The 19,100-nt window shown below is 39.5% G+C and overlaps 1 protein-coding gene across 6 annotated transcripts in view; it reads left to right on the top strand.

The window, feature by feature from the left end:
* Positions 1–12,198: 12,198 nt before the first annotated feature.
* Positions 12,199–19,100, top strand: part of ZNF598 (zinc finger protein 598, E3 ubiquitin ligase) — a 34,610-nt gene continuing 27,708 nt past the window's right edge. For all 6 annotated transcript variants that reach the window (XR_007949229.1, XR_007949228.1, XR_007949227.1 and 3 more), the window contains exon 1: positions 12,199–12,449. Coding sequence is in view for 3 of the 6 variants with exons in the window: in XM_051969485.1 (XP_051825445.1) it covers positions 12,219–12,449 (231 nt within the window). In the remaining 3 variants the exon portion in view is untranslated. The remainder of the gene's footprint in view (positions 12,450–19,100) is intronic.

The following is a 19,100-nucleotide window of genomic DNA, read 5'->3' as shown; positions in this document are numbered from 1 at the left end:
TGCAGCCTAATATCCTTTCTTTAAAGGAAAGAAACAATTTCTTCTGTTCCAAGTACTGGTTTACCTTATCTGAACTGCCCAAAGCTCTACAAGTCTCTACCCTGAGACCACAACCCAATGAACATTGAGTATCTAAAATTTTCCCTTACCAAATTTTCCAATCATACCTTCTCTATCTCAATGATTCTGAACCCCTACACATTATCATTAAACCACATTCTCCACTGCATGATCCTTTATTCTTATTCTTTTAATTATTTACCCCCCTCCCTTCAATCCTCCCTAAAGCTACCCACTCTTTCCACTATGTTCTTGAGAATGCCTGTTCTTTTTCTTTTCCACTCCTTACATTTTATGGCTCTCACTAAGACCTCACTTCTTTCCTATACTCTCCCTTGCTACCTTTTCCAGAACTGACTGCACTTTCATTTATTTTTCCAACTCATTGGTGGGAAGAAGCAGTTAGAATACTTCTTGCCCTCTACTACTACTTTTAGGTTCTCTCCCTTCCAAAATGATTATTTAGTAAGATTTCTTATTTTGATGTTCACTTAATACATATCCACAACCTATTCAAAATTCTGGTAACAATTGCCTTCTGACCTCTAAGATACTATCATTCCTTCCTCAATGAATTCAGAGCCTAGATCGCCATTTTTCTCTCTTCCCCAACTTCTATCCGCATATTAGGGACTTCAATATACATTTTGATTCTCCTAACAACTATCCTCCAAGTTCATCATCTTATTAATTTCTCCTGACTTACTCTTCTACCTTACCTCAATAAGATATACAAAGATACATATGTCCTTGATTTTACCATTATATAAAAAAGTACCACTTCCAAGATCATGAACCCTAAAACTTTTTTACCTGATCACTATCATCTATGGTTATTCTACCTTTCCTTCTTCTTTCCAAAGTCAAACACTTCTTTGTTCAAATCACATTCTCCTGATCCCTCACTTCTGTCTTATGCCATCATCCCTGAACTAACTATATTCCCACCTCCTTTATCTATCTCAACCCCTTGATGAACCAGTACAACTCTACACTGCTTCTTCTCTTGAATCCCTTGTCCCTTTATAATATCACTATTCTTGCCCTGCCAAGCCTTAAACATAGAGTATTTCCATTATCCTCACTATAAAGTATTTAGCACAAGAAGCAGCTACACCCAAAGAAAGAACACTGGGAGATGAATATAAACTGCTTGCATTTTTGTTTTTCTTCCCGGACTATTTATACCTTCTGAATTCAATTCTCCCTATGCAACAAGAAAACTGTTCAGTTCTACACACATATATTGTATCCAGGATATACTGTAACCTATTCAACATGTAAAGGATTGCTTGCCATCTGGGGGAGGGAGTGGAAGGAGGGAGGGGAAAAATTGGAACAGAAGTGAATGCAAGGGATAATGTTGTAAAAAATTACCCTGGCATGAGTTCTATCAATAAAAAATTATTTAAAAAAAAAGTACTTAGCACAGTACTTGGAACATAGTAAGTACTTAATAAATGTTTATTGGTTGAGTTACTCCCACAGCTGTGCTGTTAAATGAAGGTAAAGAAAGTCATGAAACTGTGCTGATTGAGTCCAATACAAATATGTCATTTAACTTCAAATGAGCCTTTACTGCTGCAAGGCAAAACTTTTCTACTTCCCTTGTTAACTCATCTTCCCACAGTATCGCTTCCAAACCTTTCATCCTTCGGATCTTCTATAACTACTGTTTCCCATTTTCTCTCAGCTAAGAACCATGTCTCATATTTTAATGAAAAAAAAATTGGGTCTGTCCTCTGAGAGTTTCTTTTTATTTTATATCATCCAGATACCTTCTGTCACCATCCCTTCACATATCCCCTGTGGTACATGAAATTGCCCATTCTATGAACTCTACTTCCTCACTTATCTTCAGTCTCTATCTAGGTCTTCTAGATACTGTCTACAGTATCTTCTGTTCTCTACTGTCTACAAACATGCCCATATCTTCTTCACTCTCAAAAAAGCCTCACTTGATCCATCTATTCCCATTGCCATCCCATATCTCTTCTCCTTAAACTCTTTGAGGAGATTCTTTATAATGGATTCCTCCATTCCCTTTCCTTTCACTCTGTCCTTGACTTTTTACATCCTGGCTTCCATCCTCATCATTCAACTAAAACTGATCTCTCCAAAGTTACCCAAGATTTTACCCAAGATCTCCTAATTGTCAAATCTTTCTTTTTAAATTGTGAGATCCAATGGTCTTTTCTTGGTATCAACAGTTATTCTGAATGGAATTTCTCTTTGTATCTCTTGCTGTTGGGTTTTGTTGGTGATGTATAAAAATGCTGAGGATTTATGGGGATTTATTTTGTAGCCAGCTACTTTGCTAAAATTATGAATTATTTCCAATAGCTTTTTGGTAGAATCTCTGGGGTTCTCTAGGTATACCATCATATCATCTGCAAAGAGTGATAGTTTGGTTTCCTCATTGCCTACTCTAATTCCTTTAATATCTTTCTCGACTCTTATTGCCGAGGCTAGTGTTTCTAATACGATATTAAATAATAATGGTGATAGTGGGCAACCTTGCTTCACTCCAGATCTTACTGGGAAAGGTTCCAGTTTTTCCCCATTGCATATGATGCTTACTGATGGTTTTAAATATATGCTCCTGACTATTTTAAGGAAAAGTCCATTTATTCCTATGCTCTCAAGTGTTTTTATTAGGAATGGATGTTGGATTTTATCAAATGCTTTTTCTGCATCTATTGAGATGATCATGTGGTTTTTGTTTGTTTGGTTATTGATATAGTCAATTATGCTAATAGTTTTCCTAATATTGAACCAGCCCTGCATTCCTGGTATAAATCCTACTTGGTCATAGTGTATTATCCTGGTGACAATTTTCTGTAATCTTTTTGCTAATATTTTATTTAAGATTTTAGCATCAATATTCATTAGGGAGATTGGTCTATAATTTTCTTTCTCTGTTTTCAGCCTACCTGGTTTAGGTATCAGTACCATGTCTGTGTCATAAAAGGAGTTTGGTAGGACTCCTTCAATCCCTATTTTTTCAAATAGTTTATATAACATTGGAGTTAATTGTTCTTTAAATGTTTGGTAGAATTCACATGTAAATCCATCTGGTCCTGGGGATTTTTTCTTAGGGAGTTGATTGATAGTTTGTTCTATTTCTTTTTCTGAGATGGGACTGTTTAGGATATTTACTTCCTCTGTTAGTTTGGGCAAGCTATATTTTTGGAGGTATTTTTCTATTTCATTTAAGTTGTCGAATTTATTGGCATAAAGTTGGGCAAAGTAACTCCTAATTATTGCTCTAATTTCCTCTTCGTTAGTGGTGAGTTCTCCCTTTTCATTTTTAAGACTAACAATTTGATTTTCCTCTTTCCTTTTTTTAATCAGATTTACTAAGGGTTTGTCTATTTTGTTGGTTTTTTCATAGAACCAACTCTTAGTTTTATTAATCAATTCAATAGTTTTTTTACTTTCAATTTTATTGATCTCACCTTTTATTTTTAGAATTTCAAGTTTAGTGTTTGACTGGGGGTTTTTAATTTGTTCCTTTTCTAGCATTTTTAATTGCAAACCCAATTCATTGACCTTCTCTTTCTCTATTTTATACAAATAGGCCTCTAGAGATATGAAATTTCCCCTTATTACCGCTTTGGCTGCATCCCATACATTTTGGTATGATGTCTCATTATTATCGTTTTCTTAGGTGAAGTTATTAATTATGTCTATGATTTGCTGTTTCACCCAATCATTCTTTAGTATGAGATTATTTAGTTTCCAATTATTTTTTGGTCTACTTCCCCCTGCTTTTTTGTTGAATGTAATTTTCATTGCATCGTGGTCTGAAAAGGATGCATTTACTATTTCTGCCTTACTACATTTGAGTTTGAGGTTTTTATGTCCTAATATATGGTCAATTTTTGTATAGGTTCCATGAACTGCTGAAAAGAAAGTGTATTCCTTTCTGTCTCCATTACATTTTCTCCAGAGATCTATCATATCTAACTTTTCTAGTATTCTATTTACCTCTTTGACTTCTTTCTTATTTATTTTGTGGTTTGATTTATCTAATTCTGAGAGTGCAAGGTTAAGATCTCCCACTATTATAGTTTTACTGTCTATTTCTTCTTGCAGCTCTCTTAGTTTCTCTTTTAAGAATTTAGATGCTACCCCACTTGGTGCATATATGTTTAATATAGATAGTGCTTCATTATCCATGCTACCCTTTAGCAAGATATAGTGTCCTTCCTTATCTCTTTTAATTAGATCAATTTTTGCTTTAGCTTGATCTGAGATCAGGATGGCTACCCCTGCTTTTTTGACTTCACCTGAAGCATAGTAGATTTTGCTCCAACCTTTTACCTTTAACCTGCATGTATCTCCCCGCTTCAGGTGTGTTTCCTGTAAACAACATATTGTAGGATTCTGGCTTTTAATCCATTCTGCTAACCGCTTCCTCTTTATGGGGGAGTTTACCCCGTTCACGTTTATGGTTAGAATGACCAATTCTGTATTACTTGCCATCTTGTTAACCCCGTTTATGCTTTCCTCCCTTCTTTCCCCTTTCCCCCCCTTCCCAGTATTAAGCTTGTGAGCACCACTTGCTTCTCAAAGCCCTCCCTTTTTAGTATCCCTCCCCCCGCCTTAGAGTTCCTCCCCCTATCTTACCCCTTTCCCTCCCAGTTCCCTTATTCCCTTCCCCTTAGCTTATTCCTTCCCTTTTCACTTTTCCCTTCTCACTTTTCAATGAGATGGGAGAAGTTTCACCATAGATTGAATATGTCTTAAGATTTTTCACTTAAAGCCAATTCTGAAGGCAGTAAGATACCCACTATATTCATCCCCCTCCATTCTTTCTCTCGGATATAATAGGTTTCCTATGCCTCTTCATGAGATGTACTACCCCCACTTTACCCTTTTTCTGGTACAATGTCCTTTCCACATCAATTTCTAGAACAAGGTATACATGTATTCTTTATACATCTATATAGTCAAAATATAGTTCCCAAGATTAATCTTTACCTTTTTAGATTTCTCTTGAGTTCTATATTTGTAGATCAAACTTTTTGTTAAGTTCTGGTTTTTTCATCAGAAATAGATGAAATTCGCTTACTTCGTTGAATGTCCATCTTCTTCCCTGGAAAAAGATGCTCATTCTCGCTGGGTAAGTTATTTTTGGTTGCATACCAAGTTCCTTAGCCTTTCGGAATATCATATTCCAGACCCTTCGATCTTTTAATGTGGATGCTGCCAGATCCTGGGTGATCCTTATTGTGGCTCCTTGATACTTGAATTGGGTTTTTCTAGCCGCTTGCAATATTTTTTCCTTCATCTGAGGGTTCTGGCATTTGGCCACTATATTCCTTGGTGTTTTGATTTTAGGATCCCTTTCAGTGGGTGATCGATGAATCCTTTCAATGTTTATTTTTTCCTCTGTTCCTATGACTTCTGGGCAGTTCTCTTTGATAATTTCCTGGAAAATAGTGTCCAGGCTCTTTTTTTCATCATGTTTTTCTGGGAGTCCAATGATTCTCAGATTGTCTCTCCTGGATCTGTTTTCCAGGTCTGTTGTCTTCCCCAGAAGGTATTTCACATTTTTCTCCATTGTTTGATTTTTTTGGATTTGCTTGACTGATTCTTCTTGTCTCCTCGAGTCATTCAATTCCACTTGTTCAATTCTGATTTTCAGTGAAGTATTCTCTTCACTCACTTTTTAAAAATCTTTTTCTAATTGTCCAATTGAGTTCTTTTGTTCTGTGGAATTTTTTTCCATTTCGCCAATTTTGTTTTTTAGAGAGCTGTTTTCTGTTTCCAGTTCACTAATCCTATTTTTCAAGGATTTTACTTCTTTATCCACTCTCTCTTTAACTGACTTCTCCAGGCTCTTTTGCCAAGCCTCCCTCTCCTTTTCCCATTTTTCTTCTAGCTCCCTTGTGAGAGCCTTTTTAATCACTTCTATGAGGTTCATCTGTGCTGAGGAACAGATGCTCTCCTCCTTTGGGGATTCACCTGGGGACTGCCTATTTTTAGTCTCCTCAGGATTTAGAGTCTGCTCTCTATCTGTATAGAAGCTGTCAAGGGTTAAAGTCCTCTTCAGCTTCTTGCTCATTCTGTCTAATAATCAGAGACAAACTAGCAAAGAAAAACAGAAAAAACTGGAGTCTTTCTTTGGGGGAGGGGGTGGGTATGTTATCGAGCTTCCTCTACAGACTGCAGGGGGCAGCAGTGAGGCACTAGCAGGACTGTGTGCGCCTGCGCTCTGAGATCCCAAAGCGTGCTGAGTCACTGGGGGGGGGGAAGGGGGGGCGGCCAGGTCCTGAGAGACTCCAGCTGTTTGCGGTTGTATTCTTCAGCCCCGGTGTTTTTAGCTTCTCTGCTGGGCTGCTGACTTGCTGCAGGTTCCAAACCTGTAGCGAAGCTCTCCCCGCAGAGACGGCTGCGATCACTCCCCACCCCCTCTCCAGTCTGCTCCCGTGCTCTCACTGCCGCTGCCCTCAGCCTGCGCCCGATCTAAAACCGCCCCAGCCCTCCAGTAAAGACAGACCTTTCTTGGCAGATCTCAAGGATGGCTTCTCTTGGTAACTATATGTGGGTTTTTTTCAGTCAAGCATTGATTCAGAGGCTTGTAATGAAATAGATAGTGAGAGAAAGCATGGAGCTTATGCAGCTGTGAGCCTCCTCTCCGCCATCTTAACCGGAAGTCCCCCAATGGCCTTTTCTTAATCCTCTTCCTCCTTAACCTCTCTGCAGCCTTTGATATTGTTGACAATACTCTTCTCCTTGATGCCCTTTTCTCTCTAGATTTTTGTGCCACTGCTTTCTCTTGGTTTTCCTCCTGTCTATATAATCACTCCTTATTCTCTTTTGCAGGATCTTCATGCAGGTCATATTCACTACCCATGGTCCCTTAAGCTTTGACCCGAGTCCTCTTTTCTTATACTTCTTCACTTAGGTCACTTGTTCAGCCATAACCTCTTTGTAGCTCTTTAGTCTGGAATCTCCAATTGTCCATTACATTGGATGTCCTGTAGACATCTTAAACTCAAAATGACCATGGCTGAATACTGTAATGTTGTTCTCTAAAATATGTTCTCTGGGAGCAGATTTCTTGGGGGTGGGGTGCTTCTGGAGGCAACCTTCATTTCAGTTCAGGGTAATAATCACCTCAAATGCAAAAGATTAAAGTCCAGATCCTTTATTGTTTCCTTCAAAATAGCCCGGTTAGCTTTCTTAGGGCCTATCTCTCTCCTTGGTTCTGAGAGCTCTTGCCGCTAGTCCTTTGTCTTTTCTAGCGTCTGCCTCTAGCTCCCTCCAAATGAGCTTCTAGTGGGCTTCTGTGTCTGGTCCTGAAAGCTTCTTGCTTATATGCTGTACACTAAGTATACATCAATCATTATATCACCAGGAAACCATTATTTGTTGTAGATTAAATCAATGTTAAACTAGATCTAACTACTGTCTCCTCATTCCACTTACTTAGCACTTTGTAAGAATCCTAACAGAATACATCTTTCTCTTCAAATCCTTTTTTCTTCCTTACTTCCCTATTATTTTCTAAGATAACACCATCTTCTTAAATCTTCTAAGCTTGCAAAATTAGGTATTATTTTTTACTCCTCATTGTCTCTTAGGCCGAGCATCCAATCTGTTGCTAAGGTATATTGATTTTATCTTCATAGCTTCTCTCCAATACATACCTTCTCTCCTCCAAAACTGTCACCTTTAGGGGTCATTGTATTACTTCTAGGCTAACATAAACTAATTATTTAGTGGAGTCAGTCAAGAGAGGATCACAATCTAATAGAGAAGATAATGTGAAAATAAATGTGTACAAAGAAGCTATACATAGGACAGATATGAAATAACTAACATTATTAAGATGAAGGCTCTTATCATTTCACATTAGACTTACAATAAATAGCTTGTGGATGGATTTGTATCTTAAGTCTCTCTTACTTCAGTTCATGCTCCACTCAGTGGTCAAAGTGATCTTCCTTACTCACAGATCTGATCATGTCACCTGTTCTACTCAAGAAATTCCAATAACTCCCTGTCACCTCCAGGATCAAATCACTTGCCTCCTCTCACCTTGTCAATCTTCTTACATCTTAAATTCTGCCATATATTCTGTGATCCAGTAACAATGGCCTGGCTATTCTTTGCACAAAATACTCCATCTTCCAGAATTGTCATTGGCATCATTTGGAGCTCTGTCTTCCTTATCTCTGTCATATGACTTCCCTGGCTTCTTTCAAGTTCTAGATTCTAGTCTTCTACAGGAAGTCTTTCCAGATTCTCCTCTTTCACCGCCCCCCCCCTTTTTTAGCTTTTACAAAGAAATATTCATTTCAAAGGTATAAAACAAATATACTAATAGCTTAACACATTTCCTATAGGCAAGCAAAGTCAGTTTAAATGCAAAAAAAAAAAAATGCTATGTGAACATTTCTACTAAATAGTAGCAAACTAGTGATCCCAGATTCATCACATTAAACATAATACCAATATAGGTCTCTTACCTATGTTGGTTATTCCTATTTACTCTATGTTTAGCTTCTTTGTACATATTAATTTTCATGTTATCTCCCCCATTAGATTGTGAGTTCTGTTGACTGACTCCATTAAATAATTAGCCTATTTTAATCCTAGGAGTAATAACTCCTAAAGTCCTAGTGGTTTCTTTTTCTTCAGTTTTAGGGAATTTATTTGTAGAAGAAAAGTTTTAAATTCAATCATAATCCTTTTGAGACACAAGTTGGGAAAAGTCCTAATACTTAAGCTACCAACAAGCATTTATTAAATCAGTCAATAAACATTTATTAAGCATTTGCAGTGTGCCTGATACTATGTGTTGTGCTGAGGGTAAAAAGAAACATAGAAGACAATCCCTGATCAAGATGCTCACAGTTTGATGGGGATACAACAAGCAAACAGTTACATACAGGATAACAGGAAAATAATCAACAAAAGGAAGACCCTGGAATTAAAGGGGAAAGGAAGGGACTTTCTGTAGAAGGTAGGATTTTAGATAGGACTTGAAGAAAGTCAATGAAGACAGGACACAGAAATAAGGACAAACATTCCAGGCATGGGGAATAGCCAGTGAAAATGTTGGGTGGGTGGAGTCTTATGCAGGAAATAACCAAAAAGCCAGTGTCACAGAGTAGGAGAATGAGGTATAAGGTGTAAGCAATCTGCAAAGGTGGAGGGGAGGAGAATAGAACCTCCCATCCATTCCACATCTATTTGTCTTAGTTGTTTATTTTTTTAGGTGTATCTGATTCTTCATCACCTTATTTGGAGTTTTCGTGGCAAAGTTACTGGAGTGGTTTGCCATTTCCTTCTCCAAATCATTTTACAAATGAAGAAACTGAGGTAAATAGGGTTAAATGACTTGCTCAGAGTTATATGATTAACAAGTACTTAATGCTGGATTTGAACTCAGGTCTATCCTGACTCCAGACCTGGTGTTCTCTTCACTGTGCCACCTGATTGCCTCTTCCATCTTGAAAGCCTTAATTACTAGTTAGTTAAATTGAATTTTCTAGGGCAGTGGTTCTCAAACTTTTGTTTTCAGTATCTTTATCCTATTAAAAATTATTGAGAATCTCTACAAAGCGTTTTTGTTTATCTGGGTTATATTTATAGACATTTACCATATTGGAAATAAAAACTATTTTTTAATTTGTAGACCCTCTAAAAGGGTTTAGAGATCCCCAGGATTCTCTAGACCATACTTTGAGAACCACTGTCCTAGGAAGAAACAAGGAAACATATTCCTATCCTATCATACCTACACAGGGTGAACTGCTCAATCAGGTATCCCAGGTGTGTGTATGAAGAAGGAAGATGAAGAAAGGGGAAACTGAGGGATCCCAAATAAATCAGATTGACTTCTCAATTCTGACCAGGTCTTGCTCTGGTACTGGTTGGAGAAAACTTCAAGGGCTAATCTTAGGCTCTGAGCATTGGAAAAAGATAAGATTCTCTTTGAAAAGCTCCTTGATAAAAAAAAAAAAAATCATTAAAAAGATTTGTCCTTGCTCCCTTCTTTTCCCCATTGTACACTGAAGGGTCTCTTTCCAAATGCTACTTTGATCCCACTTCTCCTAAACTCAATTAAAACCCTTCCTTCATACTTCGCAAGGCTAGAGTCATTTGAATTTGCCAAATCTGAGGTTTTAAGACCTCATTCAAAGAGATGTGAATTCAGATGAGGAACTTTGACCTTAGACCCAAGATGGTAATTCTTCTTAGAGCTTCCAGAATACATGAAGAAAATGTATCTTTTTTCTTGCTAGTCCAGAGATTGTCCCTGTTTCTGGAAGGAGGCTCTGGCTTCGGATTTTTATCTCCTGCTAATTTGTGAAACCAAAGTAAAACTGTATAATTCCTCTGCACTAGCAACAAGACAGAACCTGGGGGAAGGGATTGATTTCCATTTCATCTCAGGAAGAGATCAACATATCCTACTGGAAAAAATCAATCTGAATCATTCCTTCTTGAAGGATAATGATCAAGGGTGGAGGAAGCTGTGGATTCTCAGGACAGCAGAGCCAAGAAGTCACATCACTGCCCAGAAAAGAAAGATGACCGACCCCTGTCCAGCTGGTCCCAAAGAATAGGCCTTTCCATTTCTTTTCCTCCTTCTTCCTTCTCCCAGATGGTCTTTTCCACTGTTCTCAGGTAGTCCAAGACTACCTTGGTCACTTTCCTACAAATTCTGGAATCCAGCCAACAGCAGCTGTCACACTTGTTTTCAGGACAGTTGGAACTCTTCATTCTCTTTCTCAGAAGTCCTCGTTAATGTTTGTCTAAGATTAATGAATTTGGGACCCCTGAGAATTTGAGTTTTGAATTTTAAATTTAATAGTATTAAAAATAGCCCAATTTGGAGCCAGAGGATTGTACCACTCTTTCTCTCTTTCTCTTTCTCAGCTAGTCTTTCTTCCTCTTAAGACTTCCCCCCTGACTCTCTACAATGCCCCCTGAAATTTCTCCATCCTAAAAATTCACCCCAGCCCTGGACGTGACACACTGGAGATACCCACCAAATACCATGTTTGGTTGGTTCTTCCAGTACCTCCATTTTAAGGAAGATGCCTAGGTTATCCACCTCTTCATTCCTCCCCAGGCTTCATTCCTATCTCTTCTGCACATTCTCTACAATGTTATCACGATGGCTACTTTCCTCTCTCCCCCTCTACCATCCCTTTCTATTTTCCTTTTATGTAACTTCAACATTTGGATGTAAGTTTTTTTTAAGATTGAAGATTTTGCTTGGAGATTTGTATTCCTTTCTGCTTAGATTTATATTCCTATCACTCAACACAGTGCTGGTACCCGGTAATAAACTCTTAATAAATGCCTGTTGGCTTGAGGAGGGTCACACGACTGTGGGGAATTATAATTGTGAGAGATTGTGGTTTTCCAGAATTTGGGATATAGAAACTAGACTTATAGAGGCTGGCATAACAGGGACTGGAGCTCGGGAACTGAGATTTGAGGAGACTGGGAATGTGAGAAGTGGAAAGACGAGACATGGGGGATATGGGGATCGGGATCATGGGAGGCTGTGGCTCTCTGATGGGACTAGTGATGTAAGACCCGGGATCGGACTGTGAGGGACTGGTGACATAGGGACTAGGGTCTGGGTGGGCTAAAGAGACTAGGACTATAGGGGATTATAGCGACGCTGGGACTAGGGCTATTTAGACAAGGACAATGGGAGTTTGGTGACATGGGGATTGGGATTGTACGGTATTGGGGACTAGAGATGTGGGGTTTGGGGTTGTGGAGATTAGGATTGTTGGGGACTGAGGACGTGGGGTCTGGGGACATGGGGCCTGAGTCATGCGGGCTAGGGTCACAGAGGCTGAGGTCACGCAAAGCAGCTCCCCTGCCCCGCAGTCCCCCGGGCGGGGCGGGGACACGTGCGAGGGGCGGGGCTTCAGGCGGCTGGAGGGAGGGGTGGAGACGGAGCCTAAGTATTTCGTGGCTTCGGAGCCGCTCTAGTCGGCGCCTCGCTGGCAGCCGGAAGGGGCAGTGCACAGTTCCGCCGGGCGGCGTGGTTGCTAGGAGGGAGGTGACGTCGACGCGGAGAAGGCGGGACCAGGCGGGGCGGGACGGGACGGGACAGAACGGAACAGGGACGGAGGCCGCGCGGCGCCGCCCGACGCGCCCGTTCCGGGACCATGGCGGCCTCGGCGGGCAGCGCGGCGCCGGGGAGGCCTGGGAGGTCTCGGGCCGCGGCGGCGGCCGCCCCTCCGGAGCGGGGTGGTGGGAGTTGCGTTCTGTGCTGCGGAGAACTGGAGGCTACGGCGTTGGGCAAGTGCGACCACCCGGTGTGCTTCCGCTGCTCCACCAAGATGCGAGTCCTGTGCGAGCAGCGCTACTGCGCCGTGTGCCGCGAGGAGCTGCGCCAGGTGAGCAGGGGCCCGGCCGGTCCAGGGCCCGGACCCCGCCAGCCCAGCCCCGGCCCGGGGGGGCGGGGACGGGATCCGAGAGGACACCCCCCTCCCCATTTTCCCTTCTCGGGGCCGCGCCGGCGGAGTGTGCTCTCGCTGAGCCCCGGGCCGAGCAAAGTCTGTGTGGCCCCGGCCGGTGTTGGCTGAGCTGGTCGGGACTGGACGGGAGAGAGCCGGGTGGGGCCAGTGGCCCGCGGGACCTTCGGCGTGGGGGGCTGGACGCAGTCTCTAAGTTTGGTTGGCGGGCTTAGGGCAAAGAGACTGATGGAAAAAAGTTAAAGAAGGTTGAAGCGGGTGGGTGAGAAGGGAACGAGGAGCGAGTGGTCTTTTCTTTCTGCTTTGGGGAGGGGACAAGAAGAATAGACTCGCTGGGTGTGAGTGAGTGAGTTCGCCGCTCCCTGGAGGAGGAGGAGGAAGAGGAGGAAGAGGAGGAGGAGGAGGAAGAGGAGGAGGAGCAGCATCCCGGTTGTGCAAGGGAGTAGGGAAAATTAATGCAGAAAAAGAAATGGACCCAACTATTAAGAGCTTCCTTTTCCTCCGTGGCGGTAATAAAGACGGAGAAGTGGAGGAGGATCCCGTCCCAAGTGATCTTGATGTAGGGGTCGGTTTTAGAATTTGTGAATTTTTAATCTGCTCCCACTTCTAGGTCATCAGGTGTGACCTTGGGCAAATTAAATTACTTAACTTCTTGGAGATTCGATTTTTTTTTCCCTACAACAAAGTAGGGTGGAGTGAGTTGTTGATCCGATCTATCCAAAGATGGTGTTGAAAGAATAATTGAGGGGTGGAAATGCTTTGAGGGTCGTGATGAAATGTACTGTATAAATGCAAAGTATTCTAAGTTTTTTGCTCCCTCGCTCGGTTTCCGAGTTCAGTAGAGACATTATTTACTTTGTCCGGACTTGCTTGGACAGCACCGTACAGAGGTAGAGGGTGATGACGAGTTTCAATTTCTCAGCCAATTTTTTACAGCATGACTGTGATGTGCAGGTTCTAAGAGAAAAAAAAAATTTATTTGATCTCCCTCGTTTACTGTTCTTAAAATATTTTACTTCTAGTGTGGTGAAATCCCCTCCCAGTTATTAATGGGATGCTTTGGGTGAGTTCTAGCAGGTCAGACGGATCTTTCTTTCAGAGATGGGGTGTGTGTGTGTTTTAATGTGGGAACTCATTGAAGGAGAATCAAAAGAGGAAGTCTTGTGTATTAGTCTTTCACTAAGACTATGCCCAGCAGTAAACCAGCCACTCTTATGTATCAAGATCTGTGCGGGCTCTGGGAATACAAAAATAGAAGTGTAACATTCGATGCCCTCTAGGAGCTTACATTATATTATTAGGCTACAGCCTGTTCACAGATAAGTAAATACAAGATATTTCCAAGATAAATGAAGAATAGAGCTATCATTTAACAATTCGGAGAGCCAGGAAAATGCTCTTTTTGGGGAGCTTGGAGTCCATAAATCATGGGTGAAGAAGTAAGAAGGTAGAATGTACTAACTAGCGAATAGCAAGAAGGCTAATTTGGCTGAAGTTTTGTGTCTATGTGTCTATCAACTTTTCTAGAAAAATGAGCTAGAACGAATCAAAAGGGCTTTGTGGGCTAAAGAGTTTGTATTTATCCTAAATACCAAAAGAATGCTGCTGTTTTCTTTAACAGAGAGGAATGATATGGTCACACTTGTACTTTAGGAATATAAATTTGGCTGTTGCATGAGGATGGATTAAAGAGAGAAAATTCAGAGAAACCAGATAGTTTCCAGGTGAAGTGATAAAAGCTTTGGAGTAGAATAGTAGTTATGCGACTAGAGGAAGAAACTGATTTCAGAGAAATTGAGGAGGATGGGATATATAATACTTAGCACTTGGATGTGGGGTGGGGGCTGAGTGGTTTGAAGATGTCTCTGAGGCTGTGAAATTGGATTACAGAAAGAAAGATGGTGCCCTCTTCGGAAATGGGGGAGTTAAGAGGAAAGAGATTGAGGGGGTAAGGTAAGAGTTCTCTTTGGGGCATTCAAAATTTTGAGTTGACTATGGGTTATCTAGCAGCCATTTGGAAATAGGAAATCTAGAGCTCAGGAGAGGGTAGGATCTGAATATGTAATGTGGGAATAAATAATTTTATACAGATAGTATAAAGATTATAGTTGAATCTTTGGGAGCTTTAGAAGCTATCCTATGAGGAGATAGCAATGAACAGTTATTTACTAGGATAGAATTATCATTTCTTCCTTTTCTAATCTGGCTCTGCTTCTTGGTAAAACAACATATTAGTTTCTGCTGTGTGCAAAATTCTCTGCTGTGTCCAGGTTATGATAGATAAGTATGCTATAGACCTTGTCTCAAGAAGCTTATAGTCTTATAGAATTGAAAGACATAGACACAAATAATTATGTTGTGAGGGAGAGGGATAGATGCAAAGAAAGGATAGGAACAGGCAAAGAGCTAGGAGAAATTTGAGGCAGGAGAGAGAACTTTTAGGAAGATGGAAAAGAGAGAGATGGGACCTGAGTTGGATCTTATAGGAAGAAAGGAACTTTTGACTAAGGAAGTCCGTTTGAGGCAAGAACTAAAATGGATGTTTGGGGGGGGGGGGGGGTGGAAAGAATGTGGGAGAGTAACTTTGCTGGCTGGCAAAGGCCAGGATTTTCAAATGCGGAATTTTCCATATTTGAGGGGTGGTATCACAGAAAATTTGTATTTTCTTGTTCTGTATGTTGTATCTAATAATTGTTCATGTTACTGTATTGGACAAACTTTTGTGTGTCAGCATGTGAGGTTGGGAGTGGGGGAGGATGGACACAAAGTATGCAATTAGCTTGAAGTTTTTTTTACTGGATCTTCCAATCTTTGTAGCAAGTTGATGTTTGAATAATGTGCTTCAATATAGCCTTAGCCACCACTAAGTAGCTTCATTTTAATCCTCAACTTTCAAAAGAACCTACCTATTTTGTGCTTTATATGAAACTCTCTGCTTTCTCCCTTCCCCCACCCCACCCCCAAACACTGCAGTTGTTTGTGCTTGTCATTTTGGTTAGTTTTTGATCTCTCTGTTCTACATCTGTCCTCTCTGTTCTTTAGTTGGCTAGGTTTTTACTTCTCCGAATTACAGCTTTGAATGAACTCCACTCTCTGGGCCATTTTCCTATACAAAATATAGGCGTATCATGTGAGTACTCCTGTATTAGTGAAGTTTCTTTTGTTGTTGTTCATGCCACCCCATTGGCCCTGGGCCTTTTGGATCCTTAGGCAAAAGATACTAATGGCACCAGAATAATTTATTTGAAAAAATGGTCAGATTTCAAGATGATTTTTGGTCAGCATCTTCAGCATCTCTGAGGTTTCAGTATAAAGCAGGTTTTTTCATGATGACCAGGACAGAGTTAAATTTAAATCAGTTATTTTTACCACCTCAGCTACTTTCTTAGGTAAGCCGCTTACAAGTTTAAAAGAGGGGGAGGGAGGGAAGAGAAGAATTTGTTACTGAGATGACCATAGAAGAGAAAGAGGTCCAAAAATGCGTTTTTGAATGATTAGCTTCTCAGTCTCCAGTGGACAGTATTAGAATGCAGAGAGAAAGAATAGAATTTTAGAAGTTAGAGACCATAATTTAGGAGCTAAGCATTTCAAATATTTTTCTTGACCCTCCTCTCTGCTCCTACATTAATTAGGGAGATTGGAATGAAGAACTCTTTTTTTTTTTTTTTTTAATAACTTTTTATTTACAGAACCCATGCCAGGGTAATTTTTTACAGCATTATTCCTTGCACTCACTTCTGTTCTGTTTTCCCCTCCCTCCCTTTGCCCCTCCCCCAGATGGCAAGCAGTCCTTTACATGTTGAATAGGTTACAGTATATCCTAGATACAATATATGTGTGTAGAACCAAACAGTTTTCTTGTTGCACAGGGAGAATTGGATTCAGAAGGTAGAAATAACCCGGGAAGAAAAACAAAAATGCAAGCAGTTTATATTCATTTCCCAGTGTTCTTTCTTTGGGTGTAGCTGCTTCTGTCCATCCTTGATCAATTGAAACTGAATTAGCTCTCTTTAAGAAAGAGATCCACTTCCATCAGAATACATCCTCAAACAGTATCATTGTTGAGGTATATAATGATCTCCTGGTTCTGCTCATTTCACTTAGCATTAGTTCATGTAAGTCTCGCCAGTCCTCTCTGTATTCATCCTGCTGGTCATTCCTTACAGAACAATAATATTCCGTAACGTTCATATACCACAATTTACTCAACCATTCTCCAATTGATGGGCATCCAGAATGAAGAACTCTTTGGTGATATTTGTCTTAAAGACTAAAGGTGAGACTACTTATCTCGGTATTGTTTACAAGGTCTAAATATATCTGGATGTTAATTGAAAGTTGTAAGAAAGGAGTGTTTTTTTCCTATTGAGTTTTTTTTCCAGTGAAAGAGTTCCTTACATATAAAATCTGTTTGCTTGCTCTTTTTGTGATCATATTAAATTTCATAATATGATGATCTTTGTGAGGCAGGCTTTGTGATGAGCCAGAAATCTGCTATTTATATTATTTTTCTAGTGAATGTATACCTTAGCCATGAGAATGTAATCTTGTTTTTCCTTATTAAAGTTCTAGTTCCAAATCAGAATTTTGAGTGCTTCTCTGTTCCTCTTATGTTTACATCTCTTTAATTTTTCCTATTTCCTTCTCCCCAACCCCTCCCAGAGAGCAATTCTTTATAGCAAATAACAATAAAAATGTTGAGCAAAATCAGCACATTGAAAAAGTCTGTTATTATGCAGTGTTCACCATCCATAGATTTCCACCTCTGCAAAGAAGTCAGGATAATGTCTTCTGATAGTTCTTTTGGGACCAGTCTTGTTCATTATTTTCATAGCATCTTGTTTTTATTCTTTCTATTTACATTGTTGCTATCATTTATATTGTTTTTCAAGTTTTGTTTCATTTCAGAGTTCTTTATATAGTTTTCCATGGTTTTCTTTATTCATCATATTTCTTTCTTTCTTTCTTTCTTTTTCTGAGGCAAGTGGAGTTGAGTGATTGCCCAGAGTCACACAGCTAGGAAATGTTAAGTGTCTGAGACTACATTTGAACTCAGGTCCTCCTGACTTCAAGGCTGGTGCTCTATCCAGTGCATCACCCAGTTGCTCCCTTCAAATTTGTTTCTTATAGCACATGTACAATGCTTCCTTTTTTAAAAAAAAAACTATTTATTTAAAATTAAATACAGAAGAAGAAAAAAAATAGAAAAAGAAAGACACAAAAGGAGAAAATAAAAACAACGCATTGTTTTGTGCCCAGCAGAATATGAGGGAGGATTCCAAATATGGCAGAATAAACTTCCATTTCAAAAAAGCATTTGTAATAATAGAAGATATTATATTCATGACTGTCCCATATTTTCTTTGCTTCTTTGTAGATTATTCTTTTGTTCTCTGCTGTGCAGTTTTTACTTTATTCTTTTTTCCCTTTTCATTCCCCACTTCCATACCAGCTGACTACAGTTTAAATGTAGGCATATTTGTCAATTTATGTTAATTTAAATACCCTTTTCTTTCCCATCCTATTCTATACTTATTTTTTCCCTCCTTCTTTATTCCTTTTCCATTAATCTACACACCTTGTCCTACTGTCATAAATTTACACTCCCTTCTAGCTCACCTTATCCTATATCCTACCCCCCTTATTTCTTTATAGTATTGTTCCCTATTTAACCCATTCCCGATGTGAGTGGCTTTTCAGAATTTCCAGTCCTCCTGGCATAATGCCTCTGTATCATTTCTTCCTCTGTACTTCATTCTTATAGCATAATTACTATTTTTACTTTTTCCTAGGCAGTTTTTCTTTTTAGTCAGATCATGCTCAGCTCTGCTCCAGTCTTTCTTTTGAATTACTCAATTATTGCTGTCAATCTTAAACATATGGTTTACATTTCCATATAAAAAACTTAAAACAGTTTTTCCTTGTTGAGTCCCTTGAAATGAGTTTTTATGTTGACTTTTCTATGTAAAATTTTATATCAAGTTCAAAGTTCTGAAAATCTGTAAATTTTTTAAATGTCCATTTTTATTTTATTTTATTTTTTGGGGTTCAATATTATGGTTGGTTTTGCTAGATGTGGTATTTTTGGCCACAGGCCTAGTTCTTTAGATTATGTATATATATATATCTATATATTATTCCGTGACCAGTGGTTTTTTATTGTAACTATTGATAAATTCTGTACAGTTCTAATTGTAGCTTCAACATAATTTGAATTGGGAATTTTTTTTTTTTTTGGTAGAATTTTCTCTTTGACCTGTGTGTTTTGAAATTGAGCGCTAATATTACAGTGTATTTTCTTTGTAGGATCTCTTCTACTTTCCTCTTGTTCTATCACTCCAAGATGGACAATTTTTCTTTGATTATTGTATAATTGTGTCAATTTTTTTTTTTTTAGTTACCATATTTCCTTTACCCAGTTGATACGCATCTACTGTATTTCCAATTCTTTATTACCACAAACAGTAGTGCTATAAATATTTTGGTGCATATGGTGTGAGAGCCCTATTTTTAAACTGTGTCATCATTTCAACCAACAAATATGTACTGAATGTCTACTATGGTCCAGCCCTA

The sequence above is a fragment of the Antechinus flavipes genome, chromosome 1, assembly GCF_016432865.1.
Source record: "Antechinus flavipes isolate AdamAnt ecotype Samford, QLD, Australia chromosome 1, AdamAnt_v2, whole genome shotgun sequence".
NCBI lineage: Eukaryota > Metazoa > Chordata > Mammalia > Dasyuromorphia > Dasyuridae > Antechinus > Antechinus flavipes.
Note: the sequence above shows the minus strand (reverse complement) of the source record. Positions and strands in the feature narration are given on the sequence as shown.